The sequence below is a fragment of the Vidua macroura genome, chromosome 1, assembly GCF_024509145.1.
Source record: "Vidua macroura isolate BioBank_ID:100142 chromosome 1, ASM2450914v1, whole genome shotgun sequence".
In the NCBI taxonomy this organism is placed as follows: domain Eukaryota; kingdom Metazoa; phylum Chordata; class Aves; order Passeriformes; family Viduidae; genus Vidua; species Vidua macroura.
Genome location: NC_071571.1, coordinates 49,414,697 through 49,437,382, shown reverse-complemented (window position 1 = coordinate 49,437,382; position 22,686 = coordinate 49,414,697). Strand labels below are relative to the sequence as shown.

Below are 22,686 nucleotides of genomic sequence, written 5' to 3'. Positions count from 1 at the left end.
TTTCCTGAAAACACAATTCTTCCCTACATTCTGTAGCCACTATGCCCTTGGCAATACACGTATCAGTTTTTCAAACCTGCTTGTTTAATAGGATCTGAAATTTCTGTATTCTGCATACCCTCCAACTACATATTGAAATATCACCACCTTTGTAAACCTGTAATTTCTTGTGTTGTCATTTATTATTGCTTGTTAGGTAAGAGATCACTGATAAAACATGCTTTCACATTAATTTCAAAGGTATGTTTAATGACATGCCTAGATTTGCTAATTGTAGAAGCCAATCAAGCTGTTTTTCTTCCCCTATAATTTTGAAAGAATCTGCGATTAGAGGGTGCTTTAATCCTGAAGAATATGCAGAACAAGCAGAACAAGAATAATTAGGTAGAACTTCAACAGGTACACTAGCTCAAAACACAATGGCACCACAGAGAAAATTAACATCTGATCTTCACATTGGTGCTGTGGTGGCATCTGCCATCTAAGAAGGGGAGCCACTCTACAGAATGAGTGGTACATAGTGATGTACAAAAACCCTTCAAAATTTTCTCTCCATCCTTTACTCTCTTACTCCTAACACATGAAATGATGAGAGAGAAAAAAACACAGGAACAGAGAAAGAAAAATGGGGATATGACACTGTAATAAATACAGTGTATGAAACAAATCCAGAGAGCACAGGGAAAAGAGAAACGAGTATCAAACGAGTGATAAAGTCATGGGATGGGAGGAATTACAGTCGACTTCAAAGCCTGAAACTCCACAGTAAATTCCACAAAGTGCCCTTGCATGGGCAAGATGTACTCATTTAGTAATAAACATGGATTCCTTCCACATCATCAGTGACACTGATGTCAGAAGCTGAATATTGGGTTCGTTGTTTTATCTGTGTTTCCTATATTTACATGCATTGCCCTTTATTGTGTATACAGGCATAAAAATAAGTCTGAACAAGGTTACATTTACCCTTCTCCTGAATCCCCTCATTACTCCTGGCACAAGCACCTTCCCCACTGACACATTCCTGTGCATTTTCCCTTAACATCATTCAAAGCCATGCTCTCAAATGGAGCAGTATGGAAGGGGTTGACAATTCCTTGTCTTGTTTAGTCTCATCTCTCAACCATAAATCTCACTGAAATCCAAAAGCTTGTTTTAGCTCTCTAGGAGACTTATATTCGGCTTAAGATGCCAAACAAAGAAAATGCACCTTTCAGTTATTCCTTGAAGAGCCATGGTGACACACTGTTGGTTACATGGTCCTGTGGGATGGCACCCAAGGCAAATGTTGTTAAGGATGATATTAACCATTCAAGAGCTTTTAGAACTGCAGGGTTTTTTTTCTTGCATACTCATGTTAACTAATAACATCATTGTTATTGAACATAAAATATTATGTATGCTCATTACTAAAAAAAAAAAACCTTCCTCAGCAAGAACTGATTATTTCACATTTTCTGGACAGCTCTTTCATTTTGTAATAATTTTATAATAACAGAACCTTAAATAAAATAACGGATTACTGACCTCCTTATGAGGATCCTTATGTGCTTCTAAAGTCTTCATGATTGTGAGCTCTGCATAATTCTTAAACCTTGCTGGCTGGTTTCTTAGAATTTCTCTTAGAACTTTCAGTGCCAAAGCTCTAATTGCATGCTAAAGATTCAATATTAAATTAGTTATGCATCTTTAAACAGACATATGCTTTTAACATTTGTTCAGCTGCTGGAAAAGTCTTTAATAATGGAAAAAATATCTGATTATGCTTTGCGCACATACACAGTCTCAATCTAGCGTTAACAAATAAAAGTAGGAAAAAAAATCTCTTCAATCTCTCTTTTTGCAGAAAATTCAGGTGACATATCATAAGCACACTACTGAATTATTTTGACTTATCTACGGTACCCAGAAGTTAAGTTGCAAACACAAGGGCTGATAAAACCATCATGCAAATACATTTTTTACTTTTTCTTTATACAATTATTTTAAAACACAAGTACTAGTGTCTTTTTGATCCTCAGTAATTTCAGAAACATGGCCTTTGTAGACAACTATTACATAGAACTCAGTCTCTTCACAACAACCATTACTGTATTTTAGAAATAAATTTTTAAATGCTTTGCCACACATGATGTTTTGATATTCCAGATTCATTCAGGGGCTATAAACAGATAAGCTTTGAATCTCAGTGCAAAAATGTTTCATTCAATCTAACATGTCAGAATCCACAAACAGGAATCCTGAAGAAGTTAAGTATCACTGATGCTCTTTTCACCATCAGAGGAATTTGACTTCATGGCATTTTTGTTATTTCCACATTTCTTTTGGTTTTCCACTGCTAATTGGAATTTGTGCCCTTTCTACAACTCATACAGATGTCAAAGGTACTGAAAGTAAGCCATGTACTTTGTTAGCATTCTTAACTGGATGTTTCTGAATTTACCTCTTTATCTCCAAGCGTTTCAAGCAGCAGAAGTAGTATTGTTTTGAAGTGCTCATCCCAAACACCAAAAGACTCTTCCTGAGTTAACTTCATGAGCTCATACAGGGCAGCCTTTCTTTCTTCAACTCTCTCATTATGGTTTGATAACTCTTTCAGTAGCTCTGCAACCAGATCAGAATGGTCCATGGGAGGCTCTGTCAAAAGAGAATGCACAAACACAGTTACTGCAAATAATAATAGTGACTTCTGTACAACTAAAGGATTTTTTCTAGTATGACTTGCTCGTTTTTTAGCATGCTTTTGTTTTTTTCCCCACATTTGCCTGCAAGAATTGCAGTTTGGCTACTACATTTTCAGTGCAGCCAACATTGCTGAACAAGCTTACAATCCCTCCCAAACCGCTACAATGACACAGCAAAAGCTCCCTTGCAGGCTAGTCCACTGCAGGAGTTTTTAGGCTTGCAGTACCACTAAGTACTGTGCATCCTTTTAAATCTGATCTATACAAGAAGGGCCATCCTTCCCATATGATCCTTCCATTCAAGATGAAAAAATTTCTTTTCTCTGTTAGTATTGTTTAGACTTTTGTAAGCCATGATTCCACAATAGCTAGGTTGCTAAAACAAATGGGGGGGAAAAAGTACAACAATAGCTCTTGGTATAAAAGAGCTGAAATAAAGGCAAACCAGGGCTATTAGTCCCATAGATCCCAAATCAATTCATTAAGAGATGGCCCTGGATTTTAGTTTTGATTAGAGATGACTCCATGATAAAGGAAAACACATTATTAATATAACCTGTATTTGTAAACACTGGACTGCAAACAGAGTGATCTGCAAACAGTCAAGAAACCTAACTATGGTCTTAATGAAAACTTGAGTATTGAGTATCTTTATTCCATCATCAAGACCCATTTAGCCTTTAAGAAAGAGATGTATATAGCTTCCATCTTTGCACTGAAACATTTGGATAAATTATCAGAAATAAGCCTTTTCCTAAGGCAAAAATTTGGAAGTTCTGGCATACAATGCAATTTCCTGAAATGACTGCATGTATTAACTAATGCATGAAATGCATCCTCCATAACAAATTAATTATATCATACACTAAGAAACCACAGCCCTTGATCATCTTGTATTACAATATTCAGTACTGTAACTTACAAATGCTGTACAAAGCACTTGTACAAAGAAAACAGTAAAAGCTGAATACCACAGAATTAAATATCTTAATATCACACATCAGCTACTGTAAAAATCATGCTGGTTTTGAAACCCACATTCCTATTTGCATTCTGTTTTGCATTAATAAACAGGAGCACCAGCACCTGAAAGCAAACTACAAACACTTCTGCTGCCTCTGTATTAATGCATGATTAATGTTTGACTAAAGGACAGACTGAAATTGCATTAGGTGACTTATTATGTAAAGCAGATGAGCAGAATGGACAGTCATTTTTACTGAAACAAGATTATTACTTTTACTGACAGTACTATTATACTTGTTCTACCAAACTGTAAGGATTATAGCTATAGCAAATCCAGTTTCAGGGAATGCATATTGACACTTCATTAGCAAAACTACTCATATCTGTTTAAATTGCAGTATCATCTTAAATGTATGGACAGAAGGGTTAAAGATAGGGGAAGGTGATAGCTATGTCCATGAAGGAATAAAGGGAGGAAAGAAGCTCCAGTAGTGCACTACATAACTGAAAAACATGAAGATAATCAAGAGGGATGTGCCTTTTCAGCTTGCTTTTTCCATTCCTTTGTATGACTTAGCACCCAGTATTTAATTTCCAAACATTCTCCAGATAAGACTTCAGAAGCATAAAAGAAGTGATGTTTGAAGTCTACTCTCAAAATTTCTTTTTCAGAAAGGAAAGAAAACACAAATGAAGAGGAGCAGACACAACTCCTTCATTTGAATGAATTAAAATATGCATTAGAGAGATAAATAATTGATGAAGAACAGCTCTTCCCAAACCAATCAAATAATATTCTTTTGACAGGATAAATAGTGTAGGGGTTAAAAGGGAACATGTAGTTATGTCCTGAATTTAGTAAAGATTTTCCTACTGTCACTCACAGCATCTTAATATAAAAGCTATGCAAACATGATGGCCAAAAAAGCAAACAAAGCAAGTTTGCTTTGTCACTTGCAGGGTGACTGGATTATAAATGGCTTTCTATTAATCCAGGAAGATATGAGTGATGTCCTTGCTTGGATGTGTGTAGAGCCTGGCTCTACTGGATGGATTTGTTAGTGCTAGCAAAGGAATGTGGAGCCAATTTAGAAAATCTGTAGATGACATCGCTTTAGGAGCAATCACAAATGATCTGAAGAACAGAGTAAGAACTGAAAATTATGTTACATCAAAGGAATGGTCTGAAAGAAAAAAGATGCCAAGTGTAAGGCAAAACACAGAAGCAGAAATCTTAAGCCCATGTACAAAGTGGGAGGTAAAAAGGAAGATGTTTGGAAAGTGCAATCCATGGAAGTAAGTTGAAATAAATAAGCTGCTTTGGAGAAAAACACTATTTTTCAAACAGAGACTGTGAACTACATTTAAGTCTGGAAGTGACTTGGAAAGCCAGGTTTCCCTATGCTTCAGATAAAGAGCATTTCCCTTGGGGAAAAAAAAAAAGTGCAATTGGTTGGAAGATTTAGGCTGTTACTCTGAAAACCTTTTTACGTAAGAGAAGCAAAACACTCAAATATGACTCATGCGATGTACACTATGGCATCTCCTCCACTGAAAATTTTCAACTTGACAGACAACCAGACAAACCATCTGTAGAATACACGTTCCTGCCCCAGTGATGTTGACAGGACTGTATGAGCAGCTAAGATTTTCCCATGTAGCCTTGTATTTCCGCATCTTTCTGTCAGCAATGCATAACACGACAGCTGGGAATCCAGTACTAAAGAAATTTTGTGTCAGGAACAAGCAGCAACGCTGTGGAGTTTCCAAAAACTGATAACTAATGTCAAACTAGCCCTTCAGGTATATGGGGAAAGCATGTAACTTGCAACAGAGGAGTTGTAGGCACATGGTATTTTGCCAAGTGGATCTTTTGCCAAGTTTCTGTATATAATTTAAGATGAAATTCTTAAAGTAACACACAAATGACAGAATGTACATGATAAAACTAAATACTAAGGGAAAGCAACACAGGAATGAAAGCAAGTACTACATCAAGACCCATTAAAGAGCGGACCTAAATTTTCCAACCAGGACAAACTTCCACCGGATAGAGATGCCTCACTTCAGCCAGTCATGAGTTGCTACAAAACTGGATCATGCTGGCATAGCACAAACTGCATCTGCTTTAATGCAATACCCAAAAATCAGCTGTCAAAAGGTAGGAGGCTTCTCCCATGTAAAACAAGATCCCTTAATACAGAATCTCGAATATAACCTGGCTCTGTATGTGGATGGCAAAGCTATTGAATTATTAATATGTACATGACATGATTTGTAAAACTGTCCTTTTCCCTCCATCATCTTCAGAAGATAATATCTGGCTATACTATATGCTTCTTCATGATATGTAAGAAAAACAAAGAAAAATGCACCATACTTGGATTTGGTTTTGATTTAATGCAAACTTAAAGCCAACTCATAGAATAGGTGAATAAAACACCATGTCAAAAAGTAACTTTGTTTTTCAACAGTTTCTATAATACATCTTTTGCAGAATGACAAAAGCAGAAACAGGCAGAAGGGAGATAATTAGTTTGTCCCTTGTTATTAAGAAAGCCTTTACTTAAAAACTTGATCTATAGCTGAACAACAGTGAATAGCAGATTATGAGAACCACTGACTATTTATTAAAATAATGGTGGCAGTGGTACTTTGGAACCTTCTTAACATAGAGATATAAAAAAATTACCTAAGGATATATGGAGAAATATCATAAATATGCTCTGGAAGCCTACAAAACAGCAACCCATGTTCCTACATTTACATGGGCTAGATGAACCACCTTCCTGGTATAAAGCTGGTTTGTTTTCTTTCATTTAAAAATGTTTAGTCAATAGAAAATGCCAATGCCATGTTTCAAATACAAATATATTACTAACAAAATACTTGATCTTTCACCTACTTCCCAAACCTGTTTGATCCAGTTTTACTTCCTTGCTGTAAATCTTTTCTCCACCCTCCTGGCTTTAAATTTCTATCATGTAAAAATCTGAGAAGTAAATTTATACTGGTAATACTGATAGAAGATGTGCTACCAGAAGTATACAACACAGTTCAGCATTTCCTTCATTTTTACCCTTAGTCTCTACAAATACCAGGTAATGCAACAATGTAACTCAAAGAGATGACTAACAAATAAACTAATTCAAAATACAGCATTTGTAAAAACCTCTCAAAGAGGTGATACATATATTTCTAAAAATAACTTCAGAAACTGAAGTCCAAGATAGAAAATATCATTTTTCATCTAGCACAGAATGTAATCTGAATCTTACCATCAGGAAACTGCTCTGCATCATCATCAAACATGGCTTCTTTCAAAGCAGATTTATTAAATGCACTGATACCATCAGAATAATTGTATGGGTTGTAATCTCGTGAGCGTGGTGAGGAGTGGGGAGGCATCGTGTTGAGTAATGAAGTTTTGTTATCCAGAGCTGTCCGACCTGTATCGCTCACACCACTTCCTGCTCGCATGTCCACTATTCCCGAAGCACTGCAAATCTGCTGGAGAGGAAGTGTCACATGAACATGTGAAATACACTCTTACACCTGTCCATTAACTACACCACTAATTCATTTATGTACCAAAAACTTACAAATTTCAAAATGCTTGGAATTTTCAAACTAGCCTTCAAATAAGAAGTCTTCGTTCCCTAAATGTTGCTTTCCTCAAAAAAACCCCAAAACAAACAAGCAAAAAAAAAAGCCAGAAAAAAAGGAAAAGTGTATGTTGTAAAAACAAAAAAAAATCATAAACCAGAACTAGCTGTATTTTATCTTACAAGTCTGATACAGAGTAATTAAAAATGTCTTTAAGCATATATATATGTGGCAAGTTCAACAAATCTTACAGCCAAAGTTCCACAGAAACAGGAGCCTGAAATACTGCATCTTAAAAGCCCACAGGTTGTGTACAAAATAAAACAAAACATTCAGAAACACATGTATTAGGATACAAACTTCTAAAAAAAAGAATTTCAGCTGTTTTGCAAGATTGCTGATTTCAAAACTGCTAACATGTTAAACACACAGTCATTGCTACATAAAATCAGCATTTACGTTTTCAAAATGCTGTTCAAGACTGGGAACATATTTTTCTAAAGCTCTTAAGTAATTCAGGAGAAATGTCCAATTTAGGAAGAATATAAACCTCCTGAAACAGATGCTTTCTTATCTGTAATCAATCAGACACTAGCTTAGTTTGCTGATACCAGCATGGACTGAGTTTAAATACTCACCGAATCACCATCATCTTTTTTAGCATCTCGTTTTACAGGCTCATTCATATCTTCCTGACTACGAAAACTGAAATTCTGAATGGCTTCAGTGACTCCACGAAGAGAGCTGTAAATATCTTCAGAATTCATGTTTTCAGTGTCATAGTCAAATGCACTGTGGGCCATGGAGAAGGACATAGGAAATAAGATGAATTTATTTTGTGATCTGTACTTTTAAATCACATTAGCAGGCAACTACAGAGACTCAGGAAATATTACTAAAATTATTACTTTTCTTGAAATACATTAAGAAAATTGTCTCTTCACAATACAAAATTATATTATGGTATGCCTTAGTACGTGTACTACCTCTGACACAGAAAGCACTGAAAGTAGATAAGGGAAAGACTACATTAGGTAACAGCATCTGCCTGAAGAAAAACTTATTTTGCTCTGTTTTACTCTGAATGTGATACAACTGGAATTTTTACACCATCCTCTTATTCTGAAAGAAGTCCTGAAGCTCCCAAGGAGCACTGATAAAACTCAACAGCAAGTTGATTGGTAAAAACAAAATTACAAAGTCCACTTTGCTGACAACATCATTACTATAAAACACACTTGTAAACTATTACTTCTTTAGTGTCCCCAATATTAAATCTGGTTTGATGAACCAGTGTGTTGGTTTTGGCTGGGACAGACTTAACTTTCCTCAGAGCAGCTGGCTGGGGGGCTATGCTTTGGATTTGTGCTGGAAATGGGGTTGTTAACATAAGGCTGTTCTAGTAACAGCTGTGCAGTGCTTACACAGAGCCAAGGCCTATTCTGCTCCTCACACAGCAGCAAGTGGCCCAGGGCTACACAAGGAGCTGGAAGGGGACATGGCTGGAACAGCTGACCCCACTGACAAAGGGATATTCCACACCATATGGCATCACAATCTAAGCATGTATTGCTGAGGGAAGGAGGAAGGAAGGGATGTTTAGAGTCATGGCACTTGAGCTCCCAGGTCACTGCTACAAGTGATAGGGCCATGCTCTCCTGGGGACAGCTGAACACCTGACCCCCCATAACAAGTAGCAAATTCACTGTCTGTTGCTTGCACATGCAGCTTTTGCTCTACCTAATTAATTGTCTTCATCTCAGTTTTCTCTTTTATATTCTGATTATCCCCCATATCCCACCATGGGGATATTGAGTGGCTGTATGATGCTTAGTTGTTAACTGGGGTTAAACTATGACATCAGATGACATATTTTAACACTTGTTAAAGAAGCACACTTTGATTTGTTCTCTTGCTAATCCATTTGCATTCCAAGATGGACAGCCCTTTCCCACCTCAGGCCAGCATGTCAGACCCTTCTGGGAGGCTGAGCAGTTTCATTCTATGGAGCAAGAGGGATTATTTCTGAGCATCTGTCATTTTGTGCAAAATTTTGCCCATGCTTTCATTGCTGGGGTTACATCTTTGGACAATGTGTTTTAAGCCTTAGATGTGGAATTGTAACACCACCAGCCTACATTACCTTGGTGACAAAGTGTTCTGTGATGTATTGGTTGGGGAAGTGAGAGGACTCGACCAACTTGCTGGGGAGCGTGGAGTAGGTCTTGTTAAAGGACTTCCCATCGATCCCTGGAGGAGGAGAGGTGAGAAGAGATACTCTAGTAGGACAAAAAACTTCCCTTTTAACTTATTATATTTATTATTATATTTATTTTTCTGGTGCCCAGAAACATTTAAAGAGCTTCAACTAAATTCCTGTGTTGTCCAACCCATTACTAGTAATTTCCATCCTGTGTAACGTTGAAATTAGAAAGTACAAGATAAATTATTCTTAAGAAGCACATCCAAACCTATGAAGTCACTTGGAAGTGACATGGACTTAGAAACTGTAACTGTAGACGAAAAAGAAAACACATTCCATAGAGAGCTACAAAGTAGGCTTCTACATAGTAACTTCAAAAAGAAGAGTAACAGAAGTGGATACCTGACCACTGTTGCCTGTATTCCGGAGATGATTATGGAGAAGCTTTGTGGCTCCATCCTGAAATGTTTTTGGTAAAGCACCCAACAGCATTGTAAACTCTGGAGTGTTGAGTTCAAAAAGGGAAATCAGCACTGACTGTGCAGCCTACAAGAAAAAACACAAACTGAAGACATTAATTAGAGTTTCAAAGTAATTTTATCAGCAAAAGATGCTATAATGAGTGGTAATCACAAAATGTGACTTAAGTCTTGATCAAGCTTGAATAAAGATGTTAACAGATGTGAACAAAAGCAATTCATATTTGCTGGCAAGCTGGAAGTTCTGAGTTTGATAAATTCAGGCACACAACTATCATTGTAACAAGCAGTCTTTCAGAAATATGCTTTTCAACCCCCCTAGCCCCACATCCTTACTAAGAAAAAAAAAAAAAAAAAAAAAAAAAAAGAAAGAATTTGCAAAATGGCTTTCAGAGTTTGAGAAGCTGAAAAAATTTAGAGAGAGAAATGAAACACTTCTGGCAGGAGCAAGCATGCGATCCTTTCTACTGAGTTCTGCAAGTGGTAATTAGAGATGGTAACACATTTGCCTAAAAAGGAACAGTTAGCACTGTAGAAATTATAACAAACCCAACCAAACAAGATACCCTAGTGTGGAATGAGACAGTAGTGATCACAGCACTTGATACTCCTCCTCATAACTTACCCTACAGCCAAGCTAGTTAGTTAACCTTGCCTCTGCTTTCTTTAACCTTTCTAAAAGGTAGGCAAATGTAATGGGCAATGAAATTTAGCTGACTACATATTCTGAAGATGAAAACTGTGGAGTAGCTTGTACTGGATGTCACCTCCCATACTCTCAGTTTACTCAATTCATCTTTACCATCATATTCATCCTACAGAATGTTTTAAATATGCTAGGTGTTTTTTTTTTTTACTTGAATAAAAAAATCAGCACTCTCTACTGACGAAGCAACACAGTAAATTACACAACAGTTGGAATCCCTCTAGTACAGGAACTGTTGATTGAAAGAATTAAGAAATGTTTGTACAGTTTGATGAAGATTCATTGTATAGTATAACAAACCTGTCAACATAATAACTAAACTAACAAGTGCAAAGGACAGCTGGAGGAAGTTCTCTAGAATTACTTCTTTGTAGCAGAAGACTGTGGTTGTAAGATTAACCAACTGTGTGCAGTTTATACAGCTCACCATCAAGATCTGCCATGCACTGGAGAGAACCAGTGCCTTATGCTAGACAGACTGATAGGCAGCTTGCTTAACCACCAATACACTCCAAGCAAGTAGTTTAGAAAATTATTTTAGACATTTATTTCCCTCCTTTTGCTTCCAGAGCAATGAACTGTAGCGTTTTTAAATTAAAAGTGGAGAGCCAAGGTATGAGCACACATACCTGCACACATCTCTGTATTAAGTTAAACAACAAAAATCCTAGCATGTTAGATTGCCACAAATTATCTTTGCATACTCGTGACTGATCGTTTTCTTTAACATTTATTTCCTCGACCCTTTGATAACCTTCCCTTCAAATGATCACCCTGAATGTCTTCTGCAATCTGTCTGATGTTTCTCTTGCTGTTGCCCTTGTCATTTTTAATGGTCAGTCTTTTAATCAAAATTGATACAGAGCAAAACCAAGACAAATTCAGCAGCTGAGCAGAGGTTTGGGAATCTCCACTTTCAGTTTTCTGTCCAGTAAGCCAGTCTCTGCTCCTTAATACTGCGTCTATTTAAGCTGCTATTAAGAGAACACAATAGCCAGTCCAGGATTGTATCAGGATAGAAACTGATACCATCAAGTCTGCCCAAAATGAAGCTCTGCCTATAATATCAAAATTGATACTGACTTGCAGAAGGTTTTCAATGCAATTATCTATTTTCTCTCTTTCTTCCTTGCCAAAGAAACCCTGCATTTTAGAGTATTTAGAGGTTTCTCTTCTCCCCAGCATCAGGTCTCTGCTGAGATTTAAATTCACTCACATAGAGATCATCTTAAAAGAGTGAAATAAGGATTAGAAATATTTATTTGGTTTTGCTTTCCTCTTAGAAGATTTCTAAAAATAGATTCAAACTCCTTCCAGAAGCATCCTAATCTTAGAAGAAATCTAAGTTCTGAAACAGAATTCTACCTTCCAGAAAGAAGTCCCATGTCACCAAACTATACTAAAAGTGCCCAATGTGAGACTAATAAACTAAGATTTTTCATAATACTTAGCACTGGAACTGTTTTTGCTAAGGGAAAAAAACAAAACCATTAATTACACAGAAATTACTTAGAAAAGGCTTTTAATTTAAAGAAATTACACTAAGTTCTATAAAGCTTATTAAACAAAATGAAATTAAAAAGCCCGTGATAGCAGGCTGAGAAGACTGTTATGAGACTTCAACATTTTATACCATCAAAATAACTCTTTTGACTTCTTATTGGCAAAATTTTATTTTCAAGAGTTAAAGGATTTTTGCAGTTTGTTGCCTCAAAGAGCTGTGTTATGGAAAGAAAAAATGAAATCTGAAAACTTACATAATAAGGTGTTTCAGATGATTAAACTCACTAGTGAGTTTCCATGATTCAGTTACTTATTGACATAAAAATGCTTATTAGAGTTATGAACCATCAGATAAGACAGCTCGCCACGTGCCTCAGTACTAAAACTTCACTGATTCAGAAGATAGTGCTGCTTCAATTCTCCTCCTGTTTTATGATCTTTTATATGTTACTAGAACATGATACCCAGGCAAGAAAAGTCCATTGCATGTAATCTATTACTGTTTTCTCAAACTCATGAAGTTATGCAAGAAGTGAATGACTAAAACATTACCTCCAATATAAAAACTCTCTGGTGGTTTTCTATTATGTATTACAAACATTCTAGATATCAAGAAGTCTTATAAGTTATTTTTATTTTTGTTTTCTTCACATTACAGTTTTTAAGACTGCTCCTACTATTCTTTCCTACATCCCTCCTAAGCAAAGGAAGTTGCTCTTTTCAGAAAAGATGAAGGTGCCAGAACTCAATTTCAAAGTAGCAAAACAAATCTCAACAGATTTTCAAACTGCAGAAATAGACAGAAAAAGAGAGAAGAGTTAGCTCTCTGTGTCATAGACACTTGCACTGAGGAACCATAAAAGGTACAACATTTTTGTAGTGTTGACATGCTAAAAATGGCAGCTACACAGCATGACCTGTAAGCATCAGAACAACAAAACTATTCCATCAAACTGCAAATAAAATTAAAAGATTTTTTGCTTTCTACAAATTGAAGTACTGTTTAGAAGCCCTTTCCAAAGACAGCACTAGTACATTTCTTATAGTTATTTAGTATCCCTGCTGCATCTATGTAGCTCACAAATGGTAATTTTCCCTTCACGTCATTATGTGGAAAGGGAAGGTTTGCACTGGAAGTGCAGCATTACAGGAATAAGCCTATGACAATAAGCCTATAACCTTATCAAAGCACTTTCTTTGTCCAAGGTTCAACAGCTATCTACCTACCTGTTGTTAAAAATAAGGACTCTAGAAAATCCAACAGAGATTAGACTGAATTTGCTACCAAATTTACCACTCACTCCTTTTACAAATGTGCTATTTAGTATCACAGGGGGTGGTCTCTGAAGTAATATTAAAACTGTACAAAAAATGGCCACTAAAAAGATTTTAGTACTTGCAATGAAGAATGATAAATTATGAAACAGAATCTCAACATACTAACTTATATAACAATACAACCATAATGGAGAGTTTCAAGATGTTAATTTAAATTTTTTACTTAAATAGTCTTAATTACCTTGAATGCTTTGCAATTCTAAGGACAGGTTACCAAACATACCTTCCTAACATCTGAGCTTTTAGGTTCTGTGGTCCAGGTGATGATTCGAGACACTGCTAACCTAGTTTCACTTGAATTTACAAAATCTCCTGGATCCATCTGTTGCGCAAGAGTTTCTATGTATTTCAGGATTGCAACTTTGACCTGCAAGGAGAAACAGAGTCAGGTGGACAATAAAAATGGTGAGCTGCAAAAACAACTGAGCTCACAGAGTGTTCATTCCCTAAAATAAAGATTTTTTTTTTCCAATTAAACTACATGTTTTCAGCATTAATATAATTTTTTTGCAATAAAACAATCTATAAATGGATTTAACATTTGAAGAAGAAAGTTATTCCAGACATTCAAATACTCATAGAAAGCTTACATTTCACTGATAGCAACTAGAAGACATAAATCATTGCATATGCAGAAGCTTACATTTGAAAAAAAAGAAATGAAGAAAAGATTCACTCAGAATTTTGAAGAAAGTTTTTCAAGTGCTAAAATGCAAAATGAACATCATCTGATGAACCAATGATTGCTTCTTACTAGCTCCTACTAGGTAGTTAACACTCATTTTGTTTCACAAAACATCAAGGTTGAGCAGTTACAGTCTCTGGAAATAAGCCACAGGAATCTTCCCACTAAATACTAAAAATGCATGGAATAGAATTTCTAGGAAAGACTTAAGATGGGTCACATGCACACTTTGAATATATTCAGATGATAGAGACATGGATTTACCAGGAGGACAGAAAACCTCCTGAGCTCCCTCATTTATCTGATCATTCTCTTACTCCACAAACTTGTTTTACTCCTGTTTTGTACATCACAGATTACAGCCCCTCTTTGCTTTCTCTAATACTGCACCACTGCACAGTTTTGGGCAAAGGTCTATTACACCTGTGTATGTCTAAAATATTTACTTCCTCAGCTCCTTCTACTTCAGAAATTTGTCACCCAATGTGTCGGTGAAAGTTGTGGACATTTATTTAGACCATCTATCAGGTTTAGCTGCTTTTATTTCCACTAGTAATTACAGAGAACCAAAAATACCTACCAGGAGAGAGAGACCTATGTCCACCATAACCAGAGAGAAAGAGTTCTGGGTGTATTTCTGGTTGCTCATAGCTTGTAGCACAACTGTTCTGAGCAAAGCTATTTAGAAATTTCTCTTGGTCATGAAACTTGCAAGCAATTAAAAACTCAAGATACACTGGCACACACAAATGAGGATTAATAATGAATACTTCATTTTCAAAGCAGCTGTTAAAGCTCAACTTCTCTGAAGTTATACCAAGCAGCAGCTGAAGGCTTTCATCTTATGCAGATCGATATTGACAAATGCACACTATTTGCTAGCGATTTTCCAAGGAAAAAACAAGCCATGAACATCTCTGCAGCAAAAAACCTTAGGCCACATGGCTTTCCAAATTCAAAGCAATAGCTGACATTTCTAGATTACGTAGGGAAACCATTGCAACACCACTACCTTCGACTGTTGAGGATTTAAGTAAATCTAATGTAAGACTTGAAAAGGTTGCTGTTAAGGACTGTAACACTTAGAACACCCAGAGGTATTTCTCCCAATGAAGAGACTCTGAAGTACTGCATCTGAGACAGCAGGATTATTTAGTGTTTGAACTGCTTCTTGAGGAACTTGCACAGACTTCTGCGAAGATGGAGGCTCTTAGACAGAACAGCACTGAACAGAAAATGAATGCAAGGAGTTCTTACTAATAGAGCTTTTCAGAGTGAGACAGATTGCCAAAGCTAAACTTGACAACTCTTTTGAAAAAAAACATTTTTTACTAATTGCTTTTGAGATAATAAATTCTGGAAGAGCTACACCCTTCTGTGGTCAGATATAATGAGCCAGTATTATTACAGATTAAAAAACCCAGGCTGAAGTAAAACTCCATAAAAGCAGCAAATCTACTTTAGAAGTATCTTTGCCAATATTTCCAGTAACTCTGTACAGAGATGAGATTTAGAAATAAAAGGGCTAACATCTTCAACAATCCATTTAATCATTCAGAGAGAAAAATTTTTGGACTGCAATTAAAGCATGTCCAGAATTCTTACAATGAATATTTGCTGTTAAGTTGAAAGCACTCTCTATGAAGTTGTTCAATACTGTCACTTTCAGACTGCAACATCCCAGGTGTCTGTCTCTAACTCACTGAATACTTAGGAGTGATTTGCCTGTGCCATTATATAACCAAATGACTAAAATATACACTAAAGATAAATTGCTGTGAATCTGTGTTACTCAGTTTTTTTTTAATCCAGATCTATTAATGCTGATTTAGGGTAAAAAAAAAAAAATCTTCCGATCAACTGTGGCAAAAACCTTTGTCAACAAATCAGCATTTTCAAAGTAAAGAAGGATTCCGAAACTTGAATTTTGATCACAATGCTTAAATCAACTCCTCACTGAGGCTGAGATGATATGAAACCCAAGAAAAATGAAGTAATGATTGGAAGTGTATTTCAGGACAATATCCATCCTTTGGAAACTGTATGTTTTGCACCTGCAAAAATAAGCTAAATAGACTATATCCCACCTAGGACAATTGACTCCTATACCCATCCAAACATATGACCAGCACAGACACATACATCTGGTACCTCTAAACTGTGTTTCAGTAATTCACCACACCTAAGTGTAAAATGACTGCAGAAATATGACAGATATAGCACAGTACACTAAGCTGCATCCTTCATGGATTAGGTCAGTAGAATTCTATCTTCTCTATGGTTGGACTTTTTATTGCCCAGCTATCCAAATCCACCTCTGTGGCCCCTCTAAAAGCTCAAGTTTTACTGTCTGAGACTTAGATGTCTTTCTAAGTGTAAGAATGACAAGGACAGTTTACTCCAAAGGATGATTATTTACTACTATCATGTGAAACCCAGACAAAAAAGTAATTTGTAGAAGGGAATTGTTACACAGCTCAAATTTCTGATCTACCATCCCCTCTTTCTATCTGACCAGCTTTAGGGATTATGAAAATCCCCTTCTCTGACTCCCTAAAAACGAATGCTGTTTCTCAATATTCCTAGAAGAAATACAATGAGATAATAATTTATCAAAGAACAAAAGTTCAAGACTTCAAGAACTGGAGTACTCCTCTAGGATTATTAATTATTCTGTGGGTTTTGATCACATCAATTATTCAACTGATTATATAAATTATTCTATCTGGGTGCACTGAAGATGGGATTTAGGCAAAATACTCAATAATGTGGATATTAAATAGATTCTTCTGATCTGTGGGGAATAAATAACTTAACTGTCTGAATCCTGAAGTAGTAGTTACCACATAAAAAGGAAGTAGGGGGCAGATTCCACTTTTTTCTGGGAAGAAAGCTTACCTTCTCTTAAATAGTTATATAATTTACTGTCCTAAAAATTCATTCTAAATACTCTTGATTTTGCTTCAAACTATAATATATTACAGTATAGAACTACTGGTGTTCTTCTATGGAGGTAACTTTTATCGACATCTTGATTACAGAATTCTCTCTCAAAGTTAGTTTCAGAATGTCTTCCCATCAAGTGTTTCATATTTCTGAATTCCTTCTGGGTCATTTAGGGAATAATCTTGAACTCAGTCCCAAATCAGCCTAGTAGGAGTCCATGTCTTGTTCCAAATCTACACTCTCAGCTTTGAAATGTGCTTGATACACCTTTAACAGCTGTACACTAATGTATGGAAAAAGGAACATCTCAACCATCAAATTCACCTTCCTGGGGAGGAAAACCAAGCAAAATAAAACCAATCTCAATTTGTTCCAAGGATTCATTTAAACAACAAACTGATTTTTACTACCTCATTTGCTGTCTTCAATAAATGACAGCAGTCCCTTTTTAACACAGCTCTACGAAGCAACAGTGGTCAACGTATCAACTGTCCTCAAAAGCTTAAAAATGTAAGCTTTACTGTATTGTAGACAAAAAAGGCATATTCATGTGACTTTAGGTTCAACATAACTCTGGAAAAGTCATACTCTTGTGCAGTATCAAACTGAGTAAAAATATTTCGTGCAGGATAGAGCAGAAGATGCCAGTTATCATATGCTTGTTATTTCCCCATTCCCATCACTTATAAATCTTCTTCAGATTTGATGCATTTGTTCTAAAATCAACACTCTTTGCAACTGCAAATGTACTACAGAATACATTTTTACTTTTCAGATATGCTGGTATGTCTACGGACTACAGATTCTTGGGTAAAAATGTGTGTAATTATAAAGCTACACACCACTTTCAGAAAAGTAGACTGTACCACAGAAGTAGCTGATTTTTAATATAGTAACTCAAGTTCACAGTAATATTAGAATAATTTAAAATAACTCAAGGCCTATCAGGCTGAACACAGGAAAATATATATATATGTATGAACTAGGGAAAAAAGTATGGGAAATCACAAACATAAAATTAGAAAAGACTTGATAGAGTGAGTTTGCATAACCAGCTTGATGTTAGGCAGCCACATTTTTGTTGCTCATTTTTGAGCAACATGTACTGTGGTTTTATTAGATCTCTCTTGCAGCAAACATTTTCATACTAGTGTCATGTTTAAAACTGAGCATCTGCATGCTTAAAATTTCTTGCAAAGGTTAGTAGCGGCATACAATGCATTCAAATAAAAATTATTGATAACACTGTAAGAGTTTCACATAGGGTTAAGAATAAAAACAGTAATTCAGACAAAAACCTTTGAGCTCCAAAAAGAGCGAAGCTGGTCCTGCAGTGCTGGCTTGACTGTCTGAAAGTTTATAAAAACAAAATCCACTAATTGAAAACCTTTCCTTTTTCTTTGTTTTTACACAAAACAAAAATAACAATCCAAATTCAAAAATTAAGACAAGCAAATTTCTATTAATGATAATTTCTGCTTGCGAAGCAAGCCTAAAAAGTCTTACCTTCAGACTAGGTGTCTGGGTCTGGTCAACAGTAAATCTCATTAAAATACTGAACTGGAGGTCATTTGGAAAAGATTCCCTGTAAACAAACAAAATAATGTTAAGTTACCTTAGATTTTCTTTTATGAACTGTTGAGAGACACCAAATAAGCCCTCACCCTTCTCAGTAAAGCTGAAACTGCTACCAGTTGCTACTATGTTTGACATTTCAGAAACATTTACCTAGCATGTTAAGGACAAGATTTAAGGAATTCCTGCTGCTATGAAGCAATCAATTATAGCTAGAACAGACAATACAAGTAATGTGGAATGATATAATTATGATATGCTAGAATTCTGATTCTAAATTGGGCTATTAGTGAAGTCTGGGGAGAAGGAAGGGAAGACAGAAAGCAAATCCATTATTACCATAACTTCTTAAAAGTTAATGCTGACACAGAGATGAATATTCTAGTGAAACTTTCACAGCAAAATAAAGAAGTGCAAACACAATTTCTACATCACTGAACACAAGGTGAGACAACAAACATACACGGCTCAAATGCACATTCTGGAATCAAGTAAGTAGTATCATATTAATTGTTCAAGCACTGAGGACTCAAACCCTTGCAATTAAGAGTCATTTCATGAAACCAAAATGCTGAAGCAACAAGGTTTACTAAAGTTTCAAGATCTGCCACGAGCTGTGCATTTTTCCAGAAATCGAACAGCACACCAAAAAAAAAAAAAGAAAAAAAGGCAGCAAAACCCTTGAAAATAGCTAACAACTATGTTATTATTGCTTTTTAAAGAGCTCATTACACATTACCTTGTAACATCAAGTGCCTTCTGAACTTTTGCTTGTACAGACCCAAGCAAATCAGCACCCATTTTTTTCAACAGCTGTGTCAACAACACAAACAGCCAGTCCTGCAGATCTTCTTTATGGACCTGGATGAAGTCGACCAGCGTCTCCAAAAACATACTGAACACCTAAAAGGCAGAAGAAGATGGAAAGAGGGTAGGATGGGGCAAAAGAGGAAACAACACTGACGTATGCCAAACTTACAAACGAAGAAAGCAGTAAGGGAATCAGAGGCAGAGAAAGGCAGTGTTTTGCAGCCAAGCAGGAAAAAAAGAAAAAAAGAAAGGAAAAGAAAGAAATCTGCCTTGCTTTTTCATTGGATTTTGATATAATAGTACATTGGAAATGTTAGCCGACTTCTGTAGAAGTTTGACAATTAGGTATTCCATGCAGTTTCGTCAAGAAAAGGAATGCTTACTGTGATGGCTGGCGCAACCTCAATTTTTCCAGTAAAACTTAAGTTTTTACCCTCTCAAGCTCTATCATTAAGTTGATTTTGTCATATTCCTCGGAGACTACAAAAACACCTTAAAACCAAAAAAGCTGCTAGAATTCTTTAGCAAAATATTAATTGTAAACATCTGCATTATTAAATACTGCAAAATCATGACAGCTGGCCAATTCCTTTACAGAAAATACTTGTAGAACAGAACAAGCTGTTTCTACTATTGCTGGTATCCCAACACAAAACTATTAACCACAGTAGGGAAGAAAAGCCACAATAGATTCCAGATTGGCAGGTGTTTAAAATACAGAAGTACTTTCATTTTTTTGAAAACATAATATCCATTGTCTTCTTTTCAACAAATCACGTTGAAAAGACTGCATTAGGTAAAAAAATAAAAAACAAAACAACAAAAGCAAAAGAACCAAAACCATATTTTTTTATTGGACTTGCATCAGGAAGAAGGACTTTTTTTGGAGGGAAGGGGTCAAGGAGGATGTGACAAATAGGTAACTTTGTTTAAAGAGCTCTTTTAATATGTTTCACTCGTATTAAGTTTTTTCAAGACCTAAGAGTGAAATCAGGATGTATACACTGTCTGCTTGTGTGGCCCATAGGTTTCCTGTTTCTCTGACAAAAAAAATGGGTGTTTGAGCTGAAAAGGTTCCTTTACAACACACGCTCCAGCACAGAGTTGGGTACAGAAGCACTGTTGTGGTGCAAAGAGGGTTGGGCAGATATTGCCTCCTGAGTATTTATGTCATGGGTGCAAGGCTAGAAGTGGCTGGTGCAGAGCAAGGGCTGGAACCCCACATCCTCCTGCAGCTGACCTGCCTTGTCATTAGGCCAAATTTGGCTGCTTCTGTGAGAGTGGAAAACCCCAAATTGTGATAACACCTCACACAGCTGCACACACTAGGCCATGGAAGCAAACTTTCTTCCACAGCACTGATGCAAGTAAGGAGGAGCTGGCATATGTTGCTGCACGCCTTCTTCACTGAGGAAATTTGATTGCTTTTCATGTTGATCATCAAGTCAGGGAAAGCAAATTCACACCATAAAGTGGAAAAAATCCATACAAGTATCTCTTAAAGAAGTGCCTCCAAATTTACACTAGAAATAAAAAATAAACTCAGATTCATTTTATCAGGAAAGGTTGGACCAGACCATCCTTGAGGTTCTCTTTTAACTAGGTTTTTATGACTCTTTCAGGATCTACTGGAGACTTGGGGAAATTTTTTAATACGTATCTTAAATACTGAAAATCTGTGTTAGAAACAAAACAATACAAATCCCTACTCAATATAAAGCCCATCAGGAATAGCTACTTTAATTATTGGAACAAATTACATTAAAAATTGAGAAAAAAAAATTGCCAACTTCTGGGCTGTCTATGTAGATGTATATTCAAGTCTGAGGTTTCCAAACTATCCTGCCAGTAGTGGGACAAGACTTTTATGCGCAGGACTGGAAACAATCTGTCTCAGGCTAACCTGAAACAATACATAATTTTGTGGATTCACAAGCAGTAGCCACAGTTATAAGACAGAGGCAAAAACAAACCAATATGTATTTTCTCTATTCTAATATAAAGTCTTTGGCTTTCACAGCCTTAAAGTAAGGGGAAAATATGCTTAGGCAAACAAACAAATTCTGGTGCTATGAAGATTACATTGTATGTGTGTGTGGGGATGTCTCACAAAATCCTTCAAATTGAACTACACAGCTCAGCACAATTTAAACCTGCACCTGTTTCTTTGAGTCTGCAGACACTGACACACATGGCTTTTCCATTAAAACATGGTAGACCGAACAAACTGGTTACAAGCTCTGACTTGATGGAGTAATATGGACTTCTTATGACACTTCAAACATGTAAAGTGGCTTAAACTGAAATCATTATAAAGTGAATTATGGTTCACTATGGCAAAAGTACTCTGAAGATCCTGTGCTGATGTTTTAGCTGTTAAAAATACACATAATTGAGGACTCAGCTTTGTTTTCAAGCTTTGTTTCATTTTAGATCTACCACAGAGAATGTCTAGAGAAAAATAAGTCAAGTAATTTTGTTGCATTTAAAAAAAATACTTAACATATCATATTGTCTCAGCATGAACAACTTAAGAAGGCTGAAAGAGCATTTAAGGTAAAGTATGAATTTGGAATGGAAAATGGAACTCAACCACCTATATGTTGAAGAATGTATGTGGATACTGCAAAAATTGCAGTTTCCGCTTTTATGATGCAAACTGAAATCCTGAAATCAACCATCTAAAGTTGAAGTTCATAATAATTTGACAGTGGAAAAAAACAAACAGATATGGAAATAATTATAAGTGATCTACCTCTAAAGTGAATTATTTCAGATGTGCCAACCACCACAATATAAAGCAGGAATGCATAACCAAACAATGTCAGTTAATTAGTAGATAAAGCACATCTCGAAAATTTACCACACATTTTACTATTTGTTTATAGCATTTTATGATTGCAAAAGGCTTGACACTGCATGAACTCTTTGGGGAAGAAAAATAGAGAAAAGGGGTTAATTGCACATTCATGCAAGTAAGGTTAGGCTTCCAACAAATATTGAACCAACTTACTCTCTAAAGAGAGTTCCAACACAGGGGACAGCATGCAAAACGAAACAAAAACAGAACAAAACAAAACAAAACAACAAAAAAGGGAAAAAGATAAAAACACACAAATTAGTGGCCATCAATACGAAGTTCCTGTAGGGAATATAAACCAAAATAAAACAAAAAAGGTACTTCA

At 36.0% G+C, this 22,686-nt stretch overlaps 1 protein-coding gene and 1 long non-coding RNA gene across 12 annotated transcripts in view; one reads left to right on the top strand and one right to left on the bottom strand.

The window, feature by feature from the left end:
• CLASP2 (cytoplasmic linker associated protein 2) overlaps positions 1-22,686 on the bottom strand; it is a 144,892-nt gene that overhangs the window by 4,873 nt on the left and 117,333 nt on the right. For 9 of the 11 annotated variants that reach the window (XM_053970750.1, XM_053970759.1, XM_053970768.1 and 6 more), the window contains 9 exons: positions 19,431-19,594; positions 18,623-18,701; positions 13,709-13,852; positions 9,862-10,005; positions 9,400-9,506; positions 7,895-8,048; positions 6,929-7,157; positions 2,444-2,637; positions 1,528-1,656 (listed from right to left, as the gene is read on the bottom strand). In XM_053970750.1, the coding sequence (XP_053826725.1) occupies positions 1,528-1,656; positions 2,444-2,637; positions 6,929-7,157; positions 7,895-8,048; positions 9,400-9,506; positions 9,862-10,005; positions 13,709-13,852; positions 18,623-18,701; positions 19,431-19,594 (1,344 nt within the window). Of the gene's footprint in view, positions 1-1,527; positions 1,657-2,443; positions 2,638-6,928; positions 7,161-7,894; positions 8,049-9,399; positions 9,507-9,861; positions 10,006-13,708; positions 13,853-18,414; positions 18,466-18,622; positions 18,702-19,430; positions 19,595-22,686 lie in introns of all 11 variants that reach the window. The other 2 variants (XM_053970743.1, XM_053970767.1) reach the window with 2 other exon arrangements.
• LOC128803705 (uncharacterized) lies at positions 9,446-13,819 on the top strand. The gene is made up of 3 exons (XR_008435816.1): positions 9,446-9,520; positions 12,806-13,010; positions 13,732-13,819. It is a non-coding gene; the product is annotated as an uncharacterized LOC128803705 (long non-coding RNA).